The sequence below is a fragment of the Bombina bombina genome, unplaced genomic scaffold (assembly GCF_027579735.1).
Source record: "Bombina bombina isolate aBomBom1 unplaced genomic scaffold, aBomBom1.pri scaffold_481, whole genome shotgun sequence".
Classification (NCBI taxonomy): domain Eukaryota; kingdom Metazoa; phylum Chordata; class Amphibia; order Anura; family Bombinatoridae; genus Bombina; species Bombina bombina.
Genome location: NW_026512014.1, coordinates 76191 through 100873, shown reverse-complemented (window position 1 = coordinate 100873; position 24683 = coordinate 76191). Strand labels below are relative to the sequence as shown.

At 30.2% G+C, this 24683-nt stretch overlaps 1 protein-coding gene across 3 annotated transcripts in view; it reads left to right on the top strand.

The window, feature by feature from the left end:
- CRTAM (cytotoxic and regulatory T cell molecule) overlaps positions 1-24683 on the top strand; it is a 243889-nt gene that overhangs the window by 187005 nt on the left and 32201 nt on the right. For all 3 annotated transcript variants that reach the window (XM_053696811.1, XM_053696809.1, XM_053696810.1), the window contains 3 exons: positions 23728-23817; positions 23976-24077; positions 24288-24422. In XM_053696811.1, the coding sequence (XP_053552786.1) occupies positions 23728-23817; positions 23976-24077; positions 24288-24422 (327 nt within the window). The remainder of the gene's footprint in view (positions 1-23727; positions 23818-23975; positions 24078-24287; positions 24423-24683) is intronic.

Below are 24683 nucleotides of genomic sequence, written 5' to 3'. Positions count from 1 at the left end.
TATCAGTAATTAAGTGCTACATTACATAAGGTCTGCACACACAATACATGTTTATATATGCACAGTATATATCAGTAATTAAGTGCTACATTACATAAGGTCTGCACACACAATAAATGTTTATATATGCACAGTATATATCTGTAATTAAGTGCTGCATTACATAAGGTCTGCACACACAATAAATGTTTATATATGCACAGTATATATCAGTAATTAAGTGCTGCATTACATAAGGTCTGCACACCCAATAAATGTTTATATATGCACAGTATATATCAGTAATTAAGTGCTACATTACATAAGGTCTGCACACACAATAAATGTTTATATATGCACAGTATATATCAGTAATTAAGTGCTGTATTACATAAGGTCTGCACACACAATACATGTTTATATATGCCCAGTATATATCAGTAATTAAGTGCTACATTACATAAGGTCTGCACACACAATAAATGTTTAGATATGCACAGTATATATCAGTAATTAAGTGCTACATTACATAAGGTCTGCACACACAATAAATGTTTATATATGCACAGTATATATCAGTAATTAAGTGCTACATTACATTAGGTCTGCACACACAATAAATATTTATATATGCACATTATATATCAGTAATTAAGTGCTGCATTACATAAGGTCTGCACACACACAATAAATGTTTTATATATGCACAGTATATATCAGTAATTAAGTGCTACATTACATAAGGTCTGCACACACAATAAATGTTTATATATGCACAGTATATATCAGTAATTAAGTGCTACATTACATAAGGTCTGCACACACAATAAATGTTTATATATGCACAGTATATATCAGTAATTAAGCACTACATTACATAAGGTCTGCACACACAATAAATGTTTATATATGCACAGTATATATCAGTAATTATATGTCACATTACATAAGGTCTGCACACAATAACTATTTATATATGCACAGTATATATCAGTAATTATATGTCACATTACATAAGGTCTGCACACACAATAAATGTGTATATATGCACAGTATATATCAGTAATTAAGTGGTACATTACATAAGGTCTACACACACAATAAATGTTTATATATGCACAGTATATATCAGTAATTAAGTGCTGCATTACTAAAGGTCTGCACACACAATAAATGTTTATATATGCACAGTATATATCAGTAATTAAGTGCTGCATTACTAAAGGTCTGCACACACAATAAATGTTTATATATGCACAGTATATATCAGTAATTAAGTGGAGCATTACATAAGGTCTGCACACACAATAAATGTTTATATATGCACAGTATATATCAGTAATTAAGTGCCTCATTACATAAGGTCTGCACACACAATAAATGTTTATATATGCACAGTATATATCAGTAATTAAGTGCCGCATTACATAAGGTCTGCACACACAATAAATGTTTATATATGCACAGTATATATCAGTAATTAAGTGCCACATTACATAAGGTCTGCACACACAATAAATGTTTATATATGCACAGTATATATCAGTAATTAAGTGCCGCATTACTAAAGGTCTGCACACACAATAAATGTTTATATATGCACAGTATATATCAGTAATTAAGTGCTGCATTACTAAAGGTCTGCACACACAATAAATGTTTATATATGCACAGTATATATCAGTAATTAAGTGGAGCATTACATAAGGTCTGCACACACAATAAATGTTTATATATGCACAGTATATATCAGTAATTAAGTGCCTCATTACATAAGGTCTGCACACACAATAAATGTTTATATATGCACAGTATATATCAGTAATTAAGTGCCGCATTACATAAGGTCTGCACACACAATAAATGTTTATATATGCACAGTATATATCAGTAATTAAGTGCCACATTACATAAGGTCTGCACACACAATAAATGTTTATATATGCACAGTATATATCAGTAATTAAGTGCAGCATTACATAAGGTCTGCACACACAATAAATGTTTATATATGCACAGTATATATCAGTAATTAAGTGCCGCATTACATAAGGTCTGCACACACAATAAATGTTTATATATGCACAGTATATATCAGTAATTAAGTGCCGCATTACTAAAGGTCTGCACACACAATAAATGTTTATATATGCACAGTATATATCAGTAATTAAGTGCCGCATTACTAAAGGTCTGCACAAACAATAAATGTTTATATATGTACAGTATATATCAGTAATTAACTGCTGCATTACATAAGGGCTGCACACACAATAAATGTTTATATATGCACAGTATATATCAGTAATTAAGTGCTACATTACAAAAGGTCTGCACACACAATAAATGTTTATATGTGCACAGTATATATCAGTAATTAAGTGCTGCATTACATAAGGTCTGCACACACAATAATGTTTATATATGCACAGTATATATCAGTAATTAAGTGCTGCATTACATAAGGTCTGTACACACAATAAATGTTTATATATGCACAGTATATATCAGTAATTAAGTGCTGCATTACATAAGGTCTGTACACACAATAAATGTTTATATATGCACAGTATATATCAGTAATTAAGTGCTACATTACATAAGGTCTGCACACACAATAAATGTTTATATATGCACAGTATATATCAGTAATTAAGCACTGCATTACATAAGGTCTGCACACACAATAAATGTTTATATATGCACAGTATATATCAGTAATTAAGTGCTGCATTACATAAGGTTTGCACACACAATAAATGTTTATATATGCACAGTATATATCAGTAATTAAGTGCTACATTACATAAGGTCTGTACACACAATAAATGTTTATATATACACAGTATATATCAGTAATTAAGTGCTACATTACATAAGGTCTGCACACACAATAAATGTTTATAGGTGCACAGTATATATCAGTAATTAAGTGCCGCATTACATAAGGTCTGCACACATATTAAGGGCTAGATTACAAGTGGTGTGCAATACTTAACCATTTACACATAAACACTGGTGAGGCTGCTAAAGCTTTGAAGAGGCTTGAGTGAGCCTTAATGAATCAGCTGTAAAGACTAATATACACTTAGATTACGAGTTTTCGGTTTTTAACGCTGAAATTTTTAAAAAAATTTGGGGTGTTTTTTTTTTTTTTAGATTAGGGCTTTGAAAAGGAACTGAATGCCCTTTCAAGGGCAATGCCCATACAAATGCCCCTTAAGGGGCAATGGGTAGCTTAGGCTTTTTTAGAGTTAGGTTTTTTAATTTTGGGGGGTTGGTTGGGTGGTGGGTTTTACTGTTGTATTTTTTACAGGTAAAAGAACTGATTTCTTTAGGGCAATGCGCTACGTAGGATTTGTTTTTATTTTTAGTTCTAATTTAGATATTTTAATTGGTAGTATTTGTTATGTTAGGTTAATTTATAGTATAATCTTAGGTGTATATTTATTTCACAGGTAAGTTTTTATTTATCTAAATAGTTATTTTGTAATTTTAATTTAAAGTTAGGGGAGTGTTAGGTTTAGGGGTTAATAGATTAATTTAGTGTTTTGCGATGTGGGGAGCCGGCGGTTTAGGGGTTAATAGGTTTATTTAGTGGTGGAGATGTGGGAGGCCGGAGGTTTAGGGGTTAATAACTTTATTATAGTGGCGGCGATGTCGGGAGCCACGGATTAGGAGTTAATAGCTTTTATTAGTGTCAGCGATGTCCGGAGCGGCAGATTAGAGGTTAATAACTTTATTTAGGTGTTGGCAATGTCGTGGACGGCAGATTAGGGGTGTCTAGACTAAGGGGTTACATTAAGGTGATCGCCATTCCGCACTTCAGGTGTTAGTTTTTTTTTTAACACTCTCTCATCATTGATGTATATAGGGGAAAGCGTGCACGAGCAAGTCAAAGCAGCCCTTGGATTTTGTGCGGTATGGAGCTTAACGCCACCATATCGCACACACAAGGAGGCTTTTCAGAAACTTTTGTTGCATTTGTTTCGCACCCTGTTTAGTGCAAAACTCGGAATCTAGGTGATAGATATTGATAAAAATGGAAAGGCTGAGGAGACTCTATAGTAAATTCAGTACAGTAATATTCTCCATATCACCTCTAGTACTAGACATATAATATATATATATATACATACAGTATACACAAAGATAATCTATTATAGTAAATTCAGTACAGTAATATTCTCCATATCACCACTAGTATTAGACATATAATATATATATACATACAGTATACACAGAGGTAATCTATTATAGTAAATTCAGTACAGTAATATTCTCCATATCACCACTAGTATTAGACATATATATATATATATATATATATACATACAGTATACACAAAGGTAATCTATTATAGTTAATTCAGTACAGTAATATTCTCCATATCACCACTAGTACTAGACATATATATATTATACATACAGTATACACAGAGGTAATCTATTATAGTTAATTCAGTACAGTAATATTCTCCATATCACCTCTAGTATTAGACATATAATATATATATACATACAGTATACACAAAGGTAATCTATTATAGTAAATTCAGTACAGTAATATTCTCCATATCACCTCTAGTATTAGACATATATATATATATATATATATATATACATACAGTATACACAAAGGTAATCTATTATAGTAAATTCAGTACAGTAATATTCTCCATATCACCACTAGTATTAGACATATATATACATACAGTATACACAAAGGTAATCTATTATAGTAAATTCAGTACAGTAATATTCTCCATATCACCTCTAGTATTAGACATATATATATATATATATATTATACAGTATACACAGAGGTAATCTATTATAGTAAATTCAGTACAGTAATATTCTCCATATCACCAATAGTATTAGACATATATATATATATATATATATATATATATATATATATATACATACAGTATACACAGAGGTAATCTATTATAGTAAATTCAGTACAGTAATGTGCTTCCATATCACCACTAGTATTAGATATATATATATACTATATATATATATATATATATTATATATATATACATACAGTATACACAAAGGTAATCTATTATAGTAAATTCAGTACAGTAATATTCTCCATATCACCACTAGTGTTAAACATATATATATATATATATATATATATATATATATACATACAGTATACACAAAGGTAATCTATTATAGTAAATTCAGTACAGTAATGTGCTTCCATATCACCACTAGTATTAGATATATATATATATATATATACATACAGTATACACAAAGGTAATCTATTATAGTAAATTCAGTACAGTAATATTCTCCATATCACCACTAGTATTAGACATATAATATATATATATATATATATAGATACATACAGTATACACAAAGGTAATCTATTATAGTTAATTCAGTACAGTAATATTCTCCATATCACCACTAGTATTAGACATATAATATATATATACATACAGTATACACAAAGGTAATCTATTATAGTTAATTCAGTACAGTAATATTCTCCATATCACCACTAGTACTAGACATATATATATTATACATACAGTATACACAGGGTAATCTATTATAGTTAATTCAGTACAGTAAAATTCTCCATATCACCTCTAGTATTAACATATAATATATATATATTATATATTATATATTATATATATATATATATATATAGTACATACAGTATACACAAAGGTATCTATTATAGTAAATTCAGTACAGTAATATTCTCCATATCACCTCTAGTATTAGACATATAATATATATATACATACAGTATACACAAAGGTAATCTATTATAGTTAATTCAGTACAGTAATATTCTCCATATCACCTTTAGTACTAGACATATATATATATATATATATATACATACAGTATACACAAAGATAATCTATTATAGTAAATTCAGTACAGTAATATTCTCCATATCACCTCTAGTATTAGACATATAATATATAACATACAGTATACACAGAGGTAATCTATTATAGTTAATTCAGTACAGTAATATTCTCCATATCACCACTAGTATTAGACATATATATATATATACATACAGTATACACAAAGGTAATCTATTATAGTAAATTCAGTACAGTAATATTCTCCATATCACCACTAGTACTAGACATATAATATATATATATACATACAGTATACACAAAGGTAATCTATTATAGTTAATTCAGTACAGTAATATTCTCCATATCACCACTAGTACTAGACATATATATATTATACATACAGTATACACAAAGGTAATCTATTATAGTAAATTCAGTACAGTAATATTCTCCATATCACCTCTAGTATTAGACATATATATATATATATACATACAGTATACACAAAGGTAATCTATTATAGTAAATTCAGTACAGTAATATTCTCCATATCACCTCTAGTATTAGACATATATATATATATACATACAGTATACACAGAGGTAATCTATTATAGTAAATTCAGTACAGTAATATTCTCCATATCACCACTAGTATTAGACATATATATATATATATACATACAGTATACACAAAGGTAATCTATTATAGTAAATTCAGTACAGTAATGTGCTTCCATATCACCACTAGTATTAGATATATATATATATATACATACAGTATACACAAAGGTAATCTATTATAGTAAATTCAGTACAGTAATATTCTCCATATCACCACTAGTATTAAACATATATATATATTATACACAGAGGTAATCTATTATAGTAAATTCAGTACAGTAATGTGCTTCCATATCACCACTAGTATTAGATATATATATATATATATATATATATACATACAGTATACACAGAGGTAATCTATTATAGTAAATTCAGTACAGTAATGTGCTTCCATATCACCACTAGTATTAGATTATATATATATATATATATATATACATACAGTAATACACAGAGGTAATCTATTATAGTTAATTCAAGTACAGTAAATTCTCCATATCACCTCTAGTATTAGACATATAATATAATATATATATATATATATATATATATATATATAAAAATATATATATATATACAACAGTATACACAAAGGTAATCTATTATAGTAATTCAGTACAGTAATATCTCCATATCACCACTAGTATATAGACATATAATATATATATACATACAGTATACACAGAGGTAATCTATTATAGTAAATTCAGTACAGTAATATTCTCCATATCACCACTAGTATTAGACATATATATAATATATATATATATATATATATAAATATAGATACATACAGTATACACAGAGGTAATCTATTATAGTAAATTCAGTACAGTAATATTCTCCATATCACCACTAGTATTAGACATATATATAATATATATATATATATACATACAGTATACACAAAGATAATCTATTATAGTAAATTCAGTACAGTAATATTCTCCATATCACCACTAGTATTAGACATATAATATATATATATATAAATATATATATAGATAACATACAGTATACACAAAGGTAATCTATTATAGTAAATTCAGTACAGTAATAATTCTCCATATCACCTCTAGTATTAGACAATAATATATATATACATACAGTATACACAGAGGTAATCTATTATAGTAAATTCAGTACAGTAATATTCTCCATATCACCTCTAGTACTAGACATATAATATATATATATATACATACAGTATACACAAAGATAATCTATTATAGTAAATTCAGTACAGTAATATTCTCCATATCACCACTAGTATTAGACATATAATATATATATACATACAGTATACACAGAGGTAATCTATTATAGTAAATTCAGTACAGTAATATTCTCCATATCACCACTAGTATTAGACATATATATATATATATATATATATATATATATATATATATATATATATATATATACATACAGTATACACAAAGGTAATCTATTATAGTTAATTCAGTACAGTAATATTCTCCATATCACCACTAGTACTAGACATATATATATTATACATACAGTATACACAGAGGTAATCTATTATAGTTAATTCAGTACAGTAATATTCTCCATATCACCTCTAGTATTAGACATATAATATATATATACATACAGTATACACAAAGGTAATCTATTATAGTAAATTCAGTACAGTAATATTCTCCATATCACCTCTAGTATTAGACATATATATATATATATATATATATATATATATATATATACATACAGTATACACAAAGGTAATCTATTATAGTAAATTCAGTACAGTAATATTCTCCATATCACCACTAGTATTAGACATATAATATATATATACATACAGTATACACAAAGGTAATCTATTATAGTAAATTCAGTACAGTAATATTCTCCATATCACCTCTAGTATTAGACATATATATATATATATATATATATATATACATACAGTATACACAAAGGTAATCTATTATAGTAAATTCAGTACAGTAATATTCTCCATATCACCACTAGTACTAGACATATAATATATATATATATATACATACAGTATACACAAAGGTAATCTATTATAGTAAATTCAGTACAGTAATATTCTCCATATCACCAATAGTATTAGACATATATATATATATATATATATATATATATATATATATATATATATATATATATATATATATATATATATACATACAGTATACACAGAGGTAATCTATTATAGTAAATTCAGTACAGTAATGTGCTTCCATATCACCACTAGTATTAGATATATATATATATATATATATATATATATATATATATATATATATATATATATATATATATATATATATATATATATATATATATATATATATATACATACAGTATACACAAAGGTAATCTATTATAGTAAATTCAGTACAGTAATATTCTCCATATCACCACTAGTATTAAACATATATATATATATATATATATATATATATATATATATATATATATATATATATATATATATATATATATATATATATATACATACAGTATACACAAAGGTAATCTATTATAGTAAATTCAGTACAGTAATGTGCTTCCATATCACCACTAGTATTAGATATATATATATATATATATATATATATATATACATACAGTATACACAAAGGTAATCTATTATAGTAAATTCAGTACAGTAATATTCTCCATATCACCACTAGTATTAGACATATAATATATATATATATATAGATACATACAGTATACACAAAGGTAATCTATTATAGTTAATTCAGTACAGTAATATTCTCCATATCACCACTAGTATTAGACATATAATATATATATACATACAGTATACACAGAGGTAATCTATTATAGTTAATTCAGTACAGTAAAATTCTCCATATCACCACTAGTATTAGACATATAATATATATATACATACAGTATACACAGAGATAATCTATTATAGTTAATTCAGTACAGTAAAATTCTCCATATCACCTCTAGTATTAGACATATAATATATATATATATATATATATATATATATATATATATATATATATATATATATATATATATATATATATATATATATACATACAGTATACACAAAGGTAATCTATTATAGTAAATTCAGTACAGTAATATTCTCCATATCACCTCTAGTATTAGACATATAATATATATATACATACAGTATACACAAAGGTAATCTATTATAGTTAATTCAGTACAGTAATATTCTCCATATCACCTTTAGTACTAGACATATATATATATATATATATATATATATATATATATATATATATACATACAGTATACACAAAGATAATCTATTATAGTAAATTCAGTACAGTAATATTCTCCATATCACCTCTAGTATTAGACATATATATATATATACATACAGTATACACAAAGGTAATCTATTATAGTTAATTCAGTACAGTAATATTCTCCATATCACCACTAGTATTAGACATATATATATATATACATACAGTATACACAAAGGTAATCTATTATAGTAAATTCAGTACAGTAATATTCTCCATATCACCACTAGTATTAGACATATATATATATATACATACAGTATACACAAAGGTAATCTATTATAGTAAATTCAGTACAGTAATATTCTCCATATCACCACTAGTACTAGACATATAATATATATATATACATACAGTATACACAAAGGTAATCTATTATAGTTAATTCAGTACAGTAATATTCTCCATATCACCACTAGTACTAGACATATATATATTATACATACAGTATACACAAAGGTAATCTATTATAGTAAATTCAGTACAGTAATATTCTCCATATCACCTCTAGTATTAGACATATATATATATATACATACAGTATACACAAAGGTAATCTATTATAGTAAATTCAGTACAGTAATATTCTCCATATCACCACTAGTATTAGACATATATATATATACATACAGTATACACAAAGGTAATCTATTATAGTAAATTCAGTACAGTAATATTCTCCATATCACCACTAGTATTAAACATATATATATATTATACACAGAGGTAATCTATTATAGTAAATTCAGTACAGTAATGTGCTTCCATATCACCACTAGTATTAGATATATATATATATATATATATATATATATATATATATATATATATATATATATATATATATATATATATATATACATACAGTATACACAGAGGTAATCTATTATAGTAAATTCAGTACAGTAATGTGCTTCCATATCACCACTAGTATTAGATATATATATATATATATACATACAGTATACACAGAGGTAATCTATTATAGTTAATTCAGTACAGTAAAATTCTCCATATCACCTCTAGTATTAGACATATAATATATATATATATATATATATATATATATATATATACATACAGTATACACAAAGGTAATCTATTATAGTAAATTCAGTACAGTAATATTCTCCATATCACCACTAGTATTAGACATATAATATATATATACATACAGTATACACAGAGGTAATCTATTATAGTAAATTCAGTACAGTAATATTCTCCATATCACCACTAGTATTAGACATATAATATATATATATATATATATATATATATACATACAGTATACACAAAGATAATCTATTATAGTAAATTCAGTACAGTAATATTCTCCATATCACCACTAGTATTAGACATATAATATATATATATATATATATATATATAGATACATACAGTATACACAAAGGTAATCTATTATAGTAAATTCAGTACAGTAATATTCTCCATATCACCTCTAGTATTAGACATATAATATATATATACATACAGTATACACAGAGGTAATCTATTATAGTTAATTCAGTACAGTAATATTCTCCATATCACCTCTAGTATTAGACATATAATATATATATACATACAGTATACACAAAGGTAATCTATTATAGTTAATTCAGTACAGTAATATTCTCCATATCACCACTAGTATTAGACATATATATATATTATACACAGAGGTAATCTATTATAGTTAATTCAGTACAGTAATATTCTCCATATCACCTCTAGTATTAGACATATATATATATATATATATATATTATACACAAAGGTAATCTATTATAGTAAATTCAGTACAGTAATATTCTCCATATCACCACTAGTATTAGACATATAATATATATATATACATACAGTATACACAAAGGTAATCTATTATAGTTAATTCAGTACAGTAATATTCTCCATATCACCACTAGTATTAGACATATATATATATACATACAGTATACACAGAGGTAATCTATTATAGTAAATTCAGTACAGTAATATTCTCCATATCACCACTAGTATTAGACATATAATATATATATACATACAGTATACACAGAGGTAATCTATTATAGTTAATTCAGTACAGTAATATTCTCCATATCACCTCAAGTACTAGACATATATATATATATATATATATATATATACATACAGTATACACAGAGGTAATCTATTATAGTAAATTCAGTACAGTAATATTCTCCATATCACCACTAGTATTAGACATATATATATATACATACAGTATACACAAAGGTAATCTATTATAGTTAATTCAGTACAGTAATATTCTCCATATCACCACTAGTATTAGACATATATATATTATACACAGAGGTAATCTATTATAGTAAATTCAGTACAGTAATATTCTCCATATCACCACTAGTATTAGACATATATATATTATACACAGAGGTAATCTATTATAGTAAATTCAGTACAGTAATATTCTCCATATCACCACTAGTATTAGACATATATATATTATACACAAAGGTAATCTATTATAGTAAATTCAGTACAGTAATATTCTCCATATCACCTCTAGTACTAGATATATATATATATACATACAGTATACACAGAGGTAATCTATTATAGTAAATTCAGTACAGTAATATTCTCCATATCACCACTAGTACTAGACATATATATATATATATATATATATATATATATATATATATATATATATATATATATATATACAGTATACACAGAGGTAATCTATTATAGTAAATTCAGTACAGTAATATTCTCCATATCACCTCTAGTACTAGATATATATATATATATATATATATATATATACATACAGTATACACAAAGGTAATCTATTATAGTTAATTCAGTACAGTAATATTCTCCATATCACCTCTAGTATTAGACATATAATATATATATATATATATATATATATATATATATATACATACAGTATACACAGAGGTAATCTATTATAGTTAATTCAGTACAGTAATATTCTCCATATCACCTCTAGTATTAGACATATAATATATATATATATATATATATATATATATATATATATATATATATATATATATATACATACAGTATACACAAAGGTAATCTATTATAGTAAATTCAGTACAGTAATATTCTCCATATCACCTCTAGTATTAGACATATAATATATATATACATACAGTATACACAGAGGTAATCTATTATAGTAAATTCAGTACAGTAATATTCTCCATATCACCTCTAGTACTAGACATATAATATATATATATATACATACAGTATACACAAAGGTAATCTATTATAGTTAATTCAGTACAGTAATATTCTCCATATCACCTCTAGTATTAGACATATAATATATATATATACATACAGTATACACAGAGGTAATCTATTATAGTAAATTCAGTACAGTAATATTCTCCATATCACCTCTAGTATTAGACATATATATATATATATACATACAGTATACACAAAGGTAATCTATTATAGTTAATTCAGTACAGTAATATTCTCCATATCACCTCTAGTACTAGACATATAATATATATATATATACATACAGTATACACAAAGGTAATCTATTATAGTTAATTCAGTACAGTAATATTCTCCATATCACCTCTAGTATTAGACATATAATATATATATACATACAGTATACACAGAGGTAATCTATTATAGTAAATTCAGTACAGTAATATTCTCCATATCACCTCTAGTATTAGACATATATATATATATATATACATACAGTATACACAAAGGTAATCTATTATAGTTAATTCAGTACAGTAATATTCTCCATATCACCTCTAGTATTAGACATATAATATATATATACATACAGTATACACAAAGGTAATCTATTATAGTTAATTCAGTACAGTAATATTCTCCATATCACCTCTAGTATTAGACATATAATATATATATACATACAGTATACACAGAGATAATCTATTATAGTTAATTCAGTACAGTAATATTCTCCATATCACCTCAAGTACTAGACATATATATATATATACATACAGTATACACAAAGGTAATCTATTATAGTTAATTCAGTACAGTAATATTCTCCATATCACCTCTAGTACTAGACATATATATATATATACATACAGTATACACAAAGGTAATCTATTATAGTAAATTCAGTACAGTAATATTCTCCATATCACCTCTAGTATTAGACATATAATATATATATATATACATACAGTATACACAAAGGTAATCTATTATAGTAAATTCAGTACAGTAATATTCTCCATATCACCACTAGTATTAGACATATATATATATACATACAGTATACACAGAGATAATCTATTATAGTTAATTCAGTACAGTAATATTCTCCATATCACCTCAAGTACTAGACATATATATATATATACATACAGTATACACAAAGGTAATCTATTATAGTTAATTCAGTACAGTAATATTCTCCATATCACCTCTAGTATTAGACATATAATATATATATACATACAGTATACACAGAGGTAATCTATTATAGTAAATTCAGTACAGTAATATTCTCCATATCACCACTAGTACTAGACATATAATATATATATACATACAGTATACACAGAGGTAATCTATTATAGTAAATTCAGTACAGTAATATTCTCCATATCACCTCTAGTATTAGACATATATATATATATATACATACAGTATACACAAAGGTAATCTATTATAGTAAATTCAGTACAGTAATATTCTCCATATCACCTCTAGTATTAGACATATAATATATATATACATACAGTATACACAGAGGTAATCTATTATAGTAAATTCAGTACAGTAATATTCTCCATATCACCACTAGTACTAGACATATAATATATATATCCTCATTAGTGTGTAAGAACTACACACACAATAAAAAGACTTGATTTTCTGCACAAAATGCTGAAATTAACACAATTTCCGAGCTTCCTATATAGAAATAAGTCTGTTTTGCATAACTAATAAGAACTACAGGTGCAATTACAATGGTTTGGTATAAAAGTATGTCCCTTTCATGTACTATGCACCTTTAATATTCCCCCAGACAAGACATTAGGACGTGTCTAGACCAGAATGATAAAAACACAGAGTTTCCGCTGATGACAGTAAGAATTGATTGCATAATTACAGAAGTGAAATGAATAATTAGTAAATGACTTGAAACTTATTGAGGCAAAGCTTCCTACAGTAGATGAAAGCGCACAACACCTTCCAAGTGCGAATTAACAAGAAGGCACCAAGGAAAACATATAATTACCGTATGTTAAACCTTCAGTTCACTTCTTGATCTTGACTGGGTTTTGGATTTAGCAGAGATATTTTATCTTCCTTTATTTAAAAAGAAAAAAACAATGTATAAGATTAGTACAAACATTCACCTAGATTACAAGTTTTGTGCTGCGGCTTGTAACGCAGAAAATATGGCATTTTCAGCATTAAAACAGCACCGCAGCTATTACAAGTGTTGTCGGTATAGCTGTACCGCACACCTTTTAGCCTGTACCGCAACGTCAGTCCCACACACGTAAAAATTACGTTTTTTCATGGGATTCCCATAGCGCCAGTATTATGAGTTTTGCGGTCAGGCTAAAAAGTGAGCGTTACAGCCTAAAACAACAAGATCTGTACCACCATCTAAAGTCAGTAGTTATGAGTTTTACCTTACAAAGCTGAAACATAAAACTCATAACTTAAGAGTTACAAAGTGCACTAACCAAACATAAACTACCTATTAACCCCTAAACCGAGGCCCTTCCGCATCGCAAACTCTAAAATAAAATGATTAACCCCTATTCTGCCGCTCCCCGACATTGTCGCCACTATAATAAACGTATTAACCCCTAAACCGCCACCCTCCCACATTGCAAACACTAGTTAAATATTATTAACCCCTAAAATGCCATCTGCCCACACCGCGCTATAATAAAGCTATTAACCCCTAAACCGCAAGCCCCCCACAACGAAATATACTAAAATAAACTATTAACCCCTAAACTGAAAGCCCCCACAATGAAATAAACTAATTTAAACTAGTAACCCCTAAACCTAATGACCCCCTAACTTTATATTAAAATTACAATTTACCTAGCTTAAATTAAATTAAAATGTACCTGTCAAATTTAAAAACAAAATTTAAACTAAAATTAAACTATTATAATTATTAAACTAAAATTAAACTAACTACCAATTAAATAAAACTAAACTACCAATACAAAAATCCTAACACTAATTACAAAAAATAAAAACTAACTTACGCCTAGATTTAGAGTTCTGCGGCCAAAGGGGTGCGTTAGCTACGCGTGCTTTTTTTTGGCCGCACCTTTTAAATACCGCTGGTATTTAGAGTTCACAGAATGGCTGTGGCGGTTCCTTTAAGGGACGTCATCCAAGATGGCGTCCCTCGAATTCCGATTGGCTGATAGGATTCTATCAGCCAATCGGAATTAAGGTAAGAAAATTCAGATTGGCTGATGGAATCAGCCAATAAGAATCAAGTTCAATCCGATTGGCTGATTCAATCAGCCAATCAGATTGAGCTCGCATTCTATTGGCTGTTCCGATCAGCCAATAGAATGCGAGCTCAATCTGATTAGCTGATCGGATCAGCCAATCGGATTGAACTTGATTCTGATTGGCTGATTCCATCAGCCAATCAGAATTTTCCTACCTTAATTCCGATTGGCTGATAGAATCCTATCAGCCAATCGAAATTCGAGGGACGCCATCTTGGATGACGTCCCTTAAAGGAACCGTCATTCTTCGGGAAGTCGTCGGTGAAGATGGATGTTCCGCGTCGGCGGGATGAACATGGATCCGGAAGAATGAAGATTGAAGATGCCGTTGATAGAAGACTTCAGCCGGATCATGGACCTCTTCAGCTCCCGCTTGGATGAAGACTTCAGCCGGATCATGGACATCTTCAGCCCCCCGCTTGGGCTTGGATCAAGATATCGGAGCCAGGACGGATCGGTATGATACCCGGCGAGGTGAAGACAAGGTAGGAAGATCTTCAGGGGCTTAGTGTTAGATTTATTTAAGGGGGGTTTGGGTTAGATTAGGGGTATGTGGGTGGTGGGTTGTAATGTTGGGGGGGGTATTGTATGTTTTTTTTTACAGGCAAAAGAGCTGAATTCTTTGGGGCATGCCCCACAAAAGGTCCTTTTAAGGGCTGGTAAGGTAAAAGAGCTTTGAACTTTTGTAATTTAGAATAGGGTAGGGCATTTTTTTATTTTGGGGGTCTTTGTTATTTTATTAGGGGGCTTAGAGTAGGTGTAATTAGTTTAAAATTGTTGTAATATTTTTCTAATGTTTGTAAATATTTTTTGATTTTTTGTAACTTAGTTCTTTTTTATTTTTTGTGCTTTAGTTAGTTTATTTAATTGTATTTATTTGTAGGTATTGTATTTAATTAATTTATTGATAGTGTAGTGTTAGGTTAATTGTAGGTAGTTTATTTAATTAATTTATTGATAGTCTAGTGTTAGGTTTATTTGTAACTTAGGTTAGGATTTATTTTACAGGTAATTTTGTAATTACTTTAACTAGGTAACTATTAAATAGTTATTAACTATTTAATAGCTATTGTACCTGGTTAATATAATTACAAAGTTGCCTGTAAAATAAATATTAATCCTAAAATAGCTATAATATAATTATAATTTATATTGTAGCTATATTAGGGTTTATTTTACAGGTAAGTATTTAGATTTAAATAGGAATAATTTATTTAATAAGAGTTAATTTATTTCGTTAGAATAAAATTATATTTAACTTAGGGGGGTGTTAGGGTTAGGGTTAAAATTAGCTTTAGGGGTTAATAAATTTATTAGAGTAGCGGTGAGCTCGGATCGGCAGATTAGGGGTTAATACTTGAAGTTAGGTGTCGGCGATGTTAGGGAGGGCAGATTAGGGGTTAATACTATTTATTATAGGGTTATTGAGGCGGGAGTGAGGCGGATTAGGGGTTAATAACTTTATTATAGTAGCGGTGCGGTCCGCTCGGCAGATTAGGGGTTAATAAGTGTAGGCAGGTGGAGGCGACGTTGAGGGGGGCAGATTAGGGGTTAATAAAAATAATATAGGGGTCGGCGGTGTTAGGGGCAGCAGATTAGGGGTACATAGAGATAACGTAGTTGGCGGCAGTGTACGGAGCGGAAGATTAGGGGTTAAAAAATTTAAATATAGTGGCGGCGATGTGGGGGGACCTCGGTTTAGGGGTACATAGGTAGTTTATGGGTGTTAGTGTACTTTAGAGCACAGTAGTTAAGAGCTTTATAAACCGGCGTTAGCCCAGAAAGCTCTTAACTACTGACTTTTTTCAGCGGCTGGAGTTTTGTCGTTAGATTTCTAACGCTCACTTCAGCCACGACTCTAAATACCGGCGTTAGATAGATCCCATTGAAAAGATAGGATACGCAATTGACGTAAGGGGATCTGCGGTATGGAAAAGTCGCGGCTGCAAAGTGAGCGTTAGACCCTTTCCTGACTGACTCCAAATACCGGCGGTAGCCCAAAACCAGCGTTAGGAGCCTCTAACGCTGGTTTTGACGGCTACCGCCCAACTCTAAATCTAGGCCTAAATTACAAAAAAAAACACTAAATTACGAAAATAACAAATTATCAAAAATAAAAAAGAATTACACCTAATCTAATAGCCCTATCAAAATAAAAAAGCCCCCCAAAATAAAATAAAAACCCTAGCCTACAATAAACTACCAATTGCCCTTAAAAGGACCTTTTGTGGGGCATTGCCCCAAAGATATCAGCTCTTTTACCTGTAAAAAAAAATACAAACACCCCCCCAACAGTAAAACCCACAACCCAACCAAACCCCCAAATAAAAAAACTATCTAAAATAACCTAAGCTACCTATTGCCCTGAAAAGGGCATTTGTATGGAGATTGCCCTTAAAAGGGCATTTAGCTCTTTTACTGCCCATACCCTAAACTAACACAAAAAAAACACCCAAAAAACCCTTAACAAAACCTAACACTAACCCCCGATATTAAGGGTTTATTGGGTGGGTTTTATTTTTTAGTTTAGGGTCTGGGCAGTAAAAGAGCTAAATGCCCTTTTAAGGGCAATACCCATCCAAATGCCCTTTTCAGGGTAATGGGTAGACTAGGGTTTTTTTAGATAGTTTTTTTTATTTTGTGGGTTTGGGGGGGTGGGGGTTTGTAATGTTAGTGGGTCTTTGTAAATTATTTTCAATTAAAGAGCTGATATCATTAGGGTGATGCCCTACAAAAGGCCCTTTTAAGGGCCATTGGTAGTTTATTCTAGATTAGGTTTTTTATTTTGTTGTGTTTTTTATGGGTATTAGAATAGGAATAATTTTTTGCTTTTTTTTTGATAATTTGTTTGTTATTTTGTGTAATGTATATTTTTAGTGGGTGTTTTTTTTTTTTTTAGCAAAAGAGCTGTTTATCCCAGGGCAATGCCCTACAAAAGGCCCTTTTAAGGTCCCCTGGTAGTTTGGGGGTGGGGGGTTGTATAGTGTTAGGGGGTGTTTGTATTTTTTTTGGAGTAAAAGAGCTGTTTATCTCAGGGCAATGCCCTACAAAAGGCCCTTTTAGTTTATTCTAGAGTAGGGTTTTTTTATTTTGGGGTGTTTTTTTTAAGGGTATTAGAATAGGATTAATCTTTATTTTTTTGGATAATTTCGTTTTTTTATTTTTGTAATGTTAGGTTTTAGTGTAAGGCAGCTTAGGTTTTATTTCACAGGTAAGTTTGTATTTATTTTAACTAGGTAGTTAGTAAATAGTTAAAGGGACAGTCTAGTCCAAAATAAACTTTCATGATTCAGATAGAGAATATAATTTTAAACAATTTTCCAATTTACATCTATCACCAATTTTGCTTTGTTCTCTTGGTATTCTTAGTTGAAAGCTAAACCTAGCAGGTTCATATGCTAATTTCTAAGCCCATGAAGGACGCCTCTTCTCTCAGGGCATTTTGACAGTTTTTCACCACTAGAGGGTGTTAGTTCATGTGTGTCATATAGATAACACTGTGCTGACGCACGTGGAGTTCCAGTGAGCAAGCTCTGATTGGCTAAAATACAAGTCTGTCAAAAGAACTGAAATAAGGGGGCAGTCTGCAGAGGCTTAGATACAAGGTAATCACAGAGATAAAAAGTGTATTTATATAACTGTCGGCCAGATTACGGGTTTTGCGTTATGAGCGGCTCTGTACTAACTTGCAAGTTATTTCCACCGCTCACCTTTAATAGCGCTGCTATTACAGGTTTGCAAAAACCCGGCGTTAGCGGGCAATATGGCAGCGTTGAGCTCCATACCGCACACAAATACCGGTGCTGCTTTGAGCTGGTTTTACGTGCTCGTGCACGATTTCCCCATAGACATCAATGGGGAGAGCCGGCTAAAAAAAAGCCTAACACCTGCAATAAAAGAGCGTAAAGCTCCATAGCGCAGCCCCATTGATTCCTATGGGGAAAGAAAATTTATGTTTACACCTAACACCCTAACATAAACCCCAAGTCTAAACACCCTTAATCTGCCGCCCCCGACATCGCCGACACCTACATTACACTTATTAACCCCTAATCTGCCGCCCCTGACATCGCTGCCACCTACCTAAACTAATTAACCCCTAGTCTGCCGCCCCCAATAGCGCCGCCACCCACCTACACTTATTAACCCCTAATCTACTGCCCCCAACTTCGCTGCCGCCACTATATGAAAGTTATTAACCCCTAAACCTCTGGCCTCCCACATCACTAACACTAAATAAATATATTAACCCCTAAACCTAAGTCTAACCCTAACACCCCCTAACTTTAATATAATTAAAATAAATCTAAATAAAACTTACTATCATTAACTAAATAATTCCTATTTAAAACTAAATACTTACCTGTAAAATAAACCCTAACCTAAGTTACAATTACACCTAACACTACACTGTCATTAAATTAACTAAATAAATGAATCCTATTTAAAACTAAATACTTACCTGTAAAATAAACTCTAAGCTTGCTACAATATAACTAATAGTTACATGTAGCTAGCTTAGGGTTTATTTTTATTTTACAGGCAAGTTTGTATTTATTTTAACTAGGTACAATAGTTATTAAATAGTTATTAACTATTTAATAACTACCTAGCTAAAATAAATACAAATTTACCTGTAAAATAAACCCTAACCTGAGTTACACTAAAATTAAAAAAATTACATTATTTAAATACAATTAACTAAATTACAAAAAAAAAATAAACACTAAATTACAGAAAATAAAAAACAAATTACAAGATATTTAAACTAATTACACCTAATCTAATAGCCCTATCAAAATAAAAAAGCTCCCTAAAATTAAAAAAAAAAATCTAGCCTAAACTAAACTGCCGTTAGCCCTTAAAAGGGCCTTTGAGGGGCATTGCCCCAAAGAAAACAGCTCTTTTACCTGTAAGAAAAGATTAGGGACTTTGGGCAATGTAAAAGAGCTAAATGCCCTTTTAAGGGCAATGCCCATACAAGTCCGGGAGCGGCGGTATAGGGGTAAAACAGTTTAGTATAGTGTGGGTGTTTAGTGACAGGGTACCAAGAAAGCTGTGAAAAAGCCGAAGAGCAGCGAGATCGATGACTGCTAGTTAACAGTCCGCTGCTCATCGCACCGTACTTGGTGCGCTGTTTTTTGACAGCTTTTTTGATAATTATGGAGAACGTATTCAGGTCCGCGGCAGCGATGTTAGGCGATCTTAGGCGAGTGTATTGGTGCCAGCGAATGCAAGAAAGTCGACGCTTTGATAAATAGATGCCTTAGTCTTAAATAGGTATTATTTAGGTAATAATAGTAGGTTTTATTTAGATTTATTTTAATTATATTAAAGTTAGGGGTGTTAGGGTTAGACTTAGGTTTAGGGGTTAATATATTTATTTAGTGTTAGTGATGTGGGAGGCCAGAGGTTTAGGGGTTAATAACTTTAGTATAGTGGCGGCGACATTGGGGACAGCAGATTAGGGGTTAATAATATTTAACTAGTGTTTAGGATGAGGGAGTGCAGAGGTTTAGAGGTTAATATGTTTATTATAGTTATTATAGTAGCGGCAATGTCCAGAGCAGCAGATTAAGGGTTAATAACTTTATTTTAGTGTTAGCGATGTGGGAGGGCCTCAGTTTAGGGGTTAATAGGTAGTTTATGGGTGTTAGTGCACTTTGTGACACTTTAGTTATGAGTTTTATGTTACAGCTTTGTAGCGTAAAAGCCATAACTACTGACTTTCAGTTTACGGTACGGATCTTGTAGTTATAGGCTGTATCGCTCAGTTTTTGGCCGGACAGGCAAACTCGTAATACTGGCGCTGTGGAAGTCCCATTGAAAAAGGACTTTTTAAAAAGTGTGGTAGTTGCGTGACGGCCAAAAAAGTGTGCGGTACAGCGGCTACAAGACTAGTAATAGCAGCGGTAGTGAAAAAGAGCCATAACTCTGCTTTTTCACTCATAACGCAAAACTCGTAATCTAGCCGTGTGTTAGTTATGCAAAACTAGAGAATGGGTAATAAAGGGATTATCTATCTTTTTAAACTATAAAAAATCTGGTGTAGACTGTCCCTTTAATAACTATTTACTAACTATTCTACCTAGTTAAAATAAATACAAACTTACCAGTAAAATAAAAATAAAACCTAAGCTAGCTACAATGTAACTATTAGTTATATTGTAGCTAGCTTAGGTTTTATTTTACAGGAAAGTATTTAGTTTTAAATAGGAATTATTTAGTTAATAATTGTAAATTTAATTTAGATCTAATTTAATTATGTTAAAGTTAGGGGGGGTTTGGTTTAGGGTTAGGGGTTAATATAGTTTAATTTAGCTTGTTGCGATTTAGGGGGGCTGGCGGTTTAGGGGTTAATAGGATTTTTTAGTTAATAGTTGTAAATTTAATTTAGATCTAATTTAATTACGTTAAAGTTAGGGGGGTTAGGTTTAGGGTTATGTTAGGTTTAGGGGTTAATAAATGTAGTATAGTGGCGGCTATATTGGGAGCGGCAGATTAGGGGTTAATAACTGTAGGCAGGCGTCAGCGATGTTGGGGGCAGCAGATTAGGGGTGTTTAGACTCAGGGTTTATGTTACGGTGTTAGGTTTAAACGGTATTTTAATTTCCCCAATAGACATCAATGGGGCTGCGTTACGGAACTTTTGTTTCCGCGATCACAGGTGTTAGTTGTTTTTTTTTGCAGGCTCTCCCCATTGATGTCTATGGAGAAATTGTGCACAAGCACGTCTCAGCAGCGCTCTGTGTGCGATATGGAGCTCAACGCAACCATATCGCACGCAAAAGGCGTATGTTTGAAAACTTGTAATGGCAGTGCTATAGAAAATTAAATAACTTAACTTTTGTTGCATTCGTTAATTTCTCTATAGCGCTCAAAACTCGTAATCTAGCTGATTGTTACAAACACTTTTACCATATAGTGCATGCTCCTCAGCATACCTCAGTTTACTCTTCAACAAATGATTCCAACGGATCAAAGAAAATTTAAAACAGAAGTAAATTGGATTTTTTCTTTTACAATTTCGCGAATTATGAAAATGTGATTTTGATGTTACTGTCTCTTTAACTCCCACTGTCCTAGCACAGGTTCTACATAATCAGTTTTAATAAGATTCTGTGGCTTCCAGTTCATTGCAGCAGACGTGCTGCTTGTTGTAGGCACTGAGTGATATGCGCACGTACAATACTCTAATTAGCGCATGCGCACAACTCACATCATTCCAAGGGTTGTTATCTTATGTTCACTCATTTTTATTAATATGGCCGGTTGACCTGGTCCCTCTGCTTTTTAATAATGCACCAAACATTTGATGAATTTAGGGGTTATTTATTTACATCACATTATACAGCCCAGGAAGATACATATTTACTTATTTTTATATCCTTTTTTTTAAGAAATGACAACTTCTGAAATACCAGAAAAAAATTTCACTGTAAAAATAACCAGCAGTGACGACGCCACCCTGGAGCAACTCACCACAACATGTAAGCAATGTTCTGATTATGCTTTATCCTGGGGGTCCAATAGCTGAAATACGGCCCGTGCAGAAGCTGGTTATGATGTTCTAGGGTCAGTGAGAGACATCAGTTTGTGACAAGAGGTGATCATTTAATCTCCAGCTTCACAAGTGTTTCCATTTTAGGGTCAACAACATTTTCTGATATGTCAGAACGAGGTTCAGCATCAAGTTTAGAGCCATCAAGAAGCAACAGTGAATCTGTCTCCAGTAAAAGCGCCACAACACGTACGTAATATACTGCGGTATTCAGCGCCAACAGCTGCAACTCTTTGTTAACTGTATATTGTTTTGCTCCAGAAACTAATTAAGCTCACAAACATACAACAAATATTGTTTTGCTCCAGAAACTAATTAAGCTCACAAACATACAACAAATATTGTTTTGCTCCAGAAACTAATTAAGCTCACAAACATACAACAAATATTGTTTTGCAGAGATCGTGGCTTTCTCAATAAGATCAAGTGGAGCTCTTCTTTTGGGTTTGGTCGGTCTTATGATATTTGTTTTGTTCATCATCCTACAACTTTTCCTTGTGAAGCTAAAAAGAGCACACGACAACTGGAAAAAAGGTGTGAATGTTATTTAATCCCTACTAATAAAGTATCAGCGTGTCCTGTATATAAAGATCTTTGTTAGTGCTCCATGCCACATCTTATGTTCCTATGTTTTATCTCTAATTTATTGCACATTTGGAGTTATCTATCACAAAATAAAACAATACGAAGCAACATAAGGCAGTATTAATTAATAGGAGGATACTTTTTTCTTAGAGCAAATCATTTCCTGCCCCTTAGACCTGAGCCCACCTCCAGTTTCAGTTACAAGCTTAG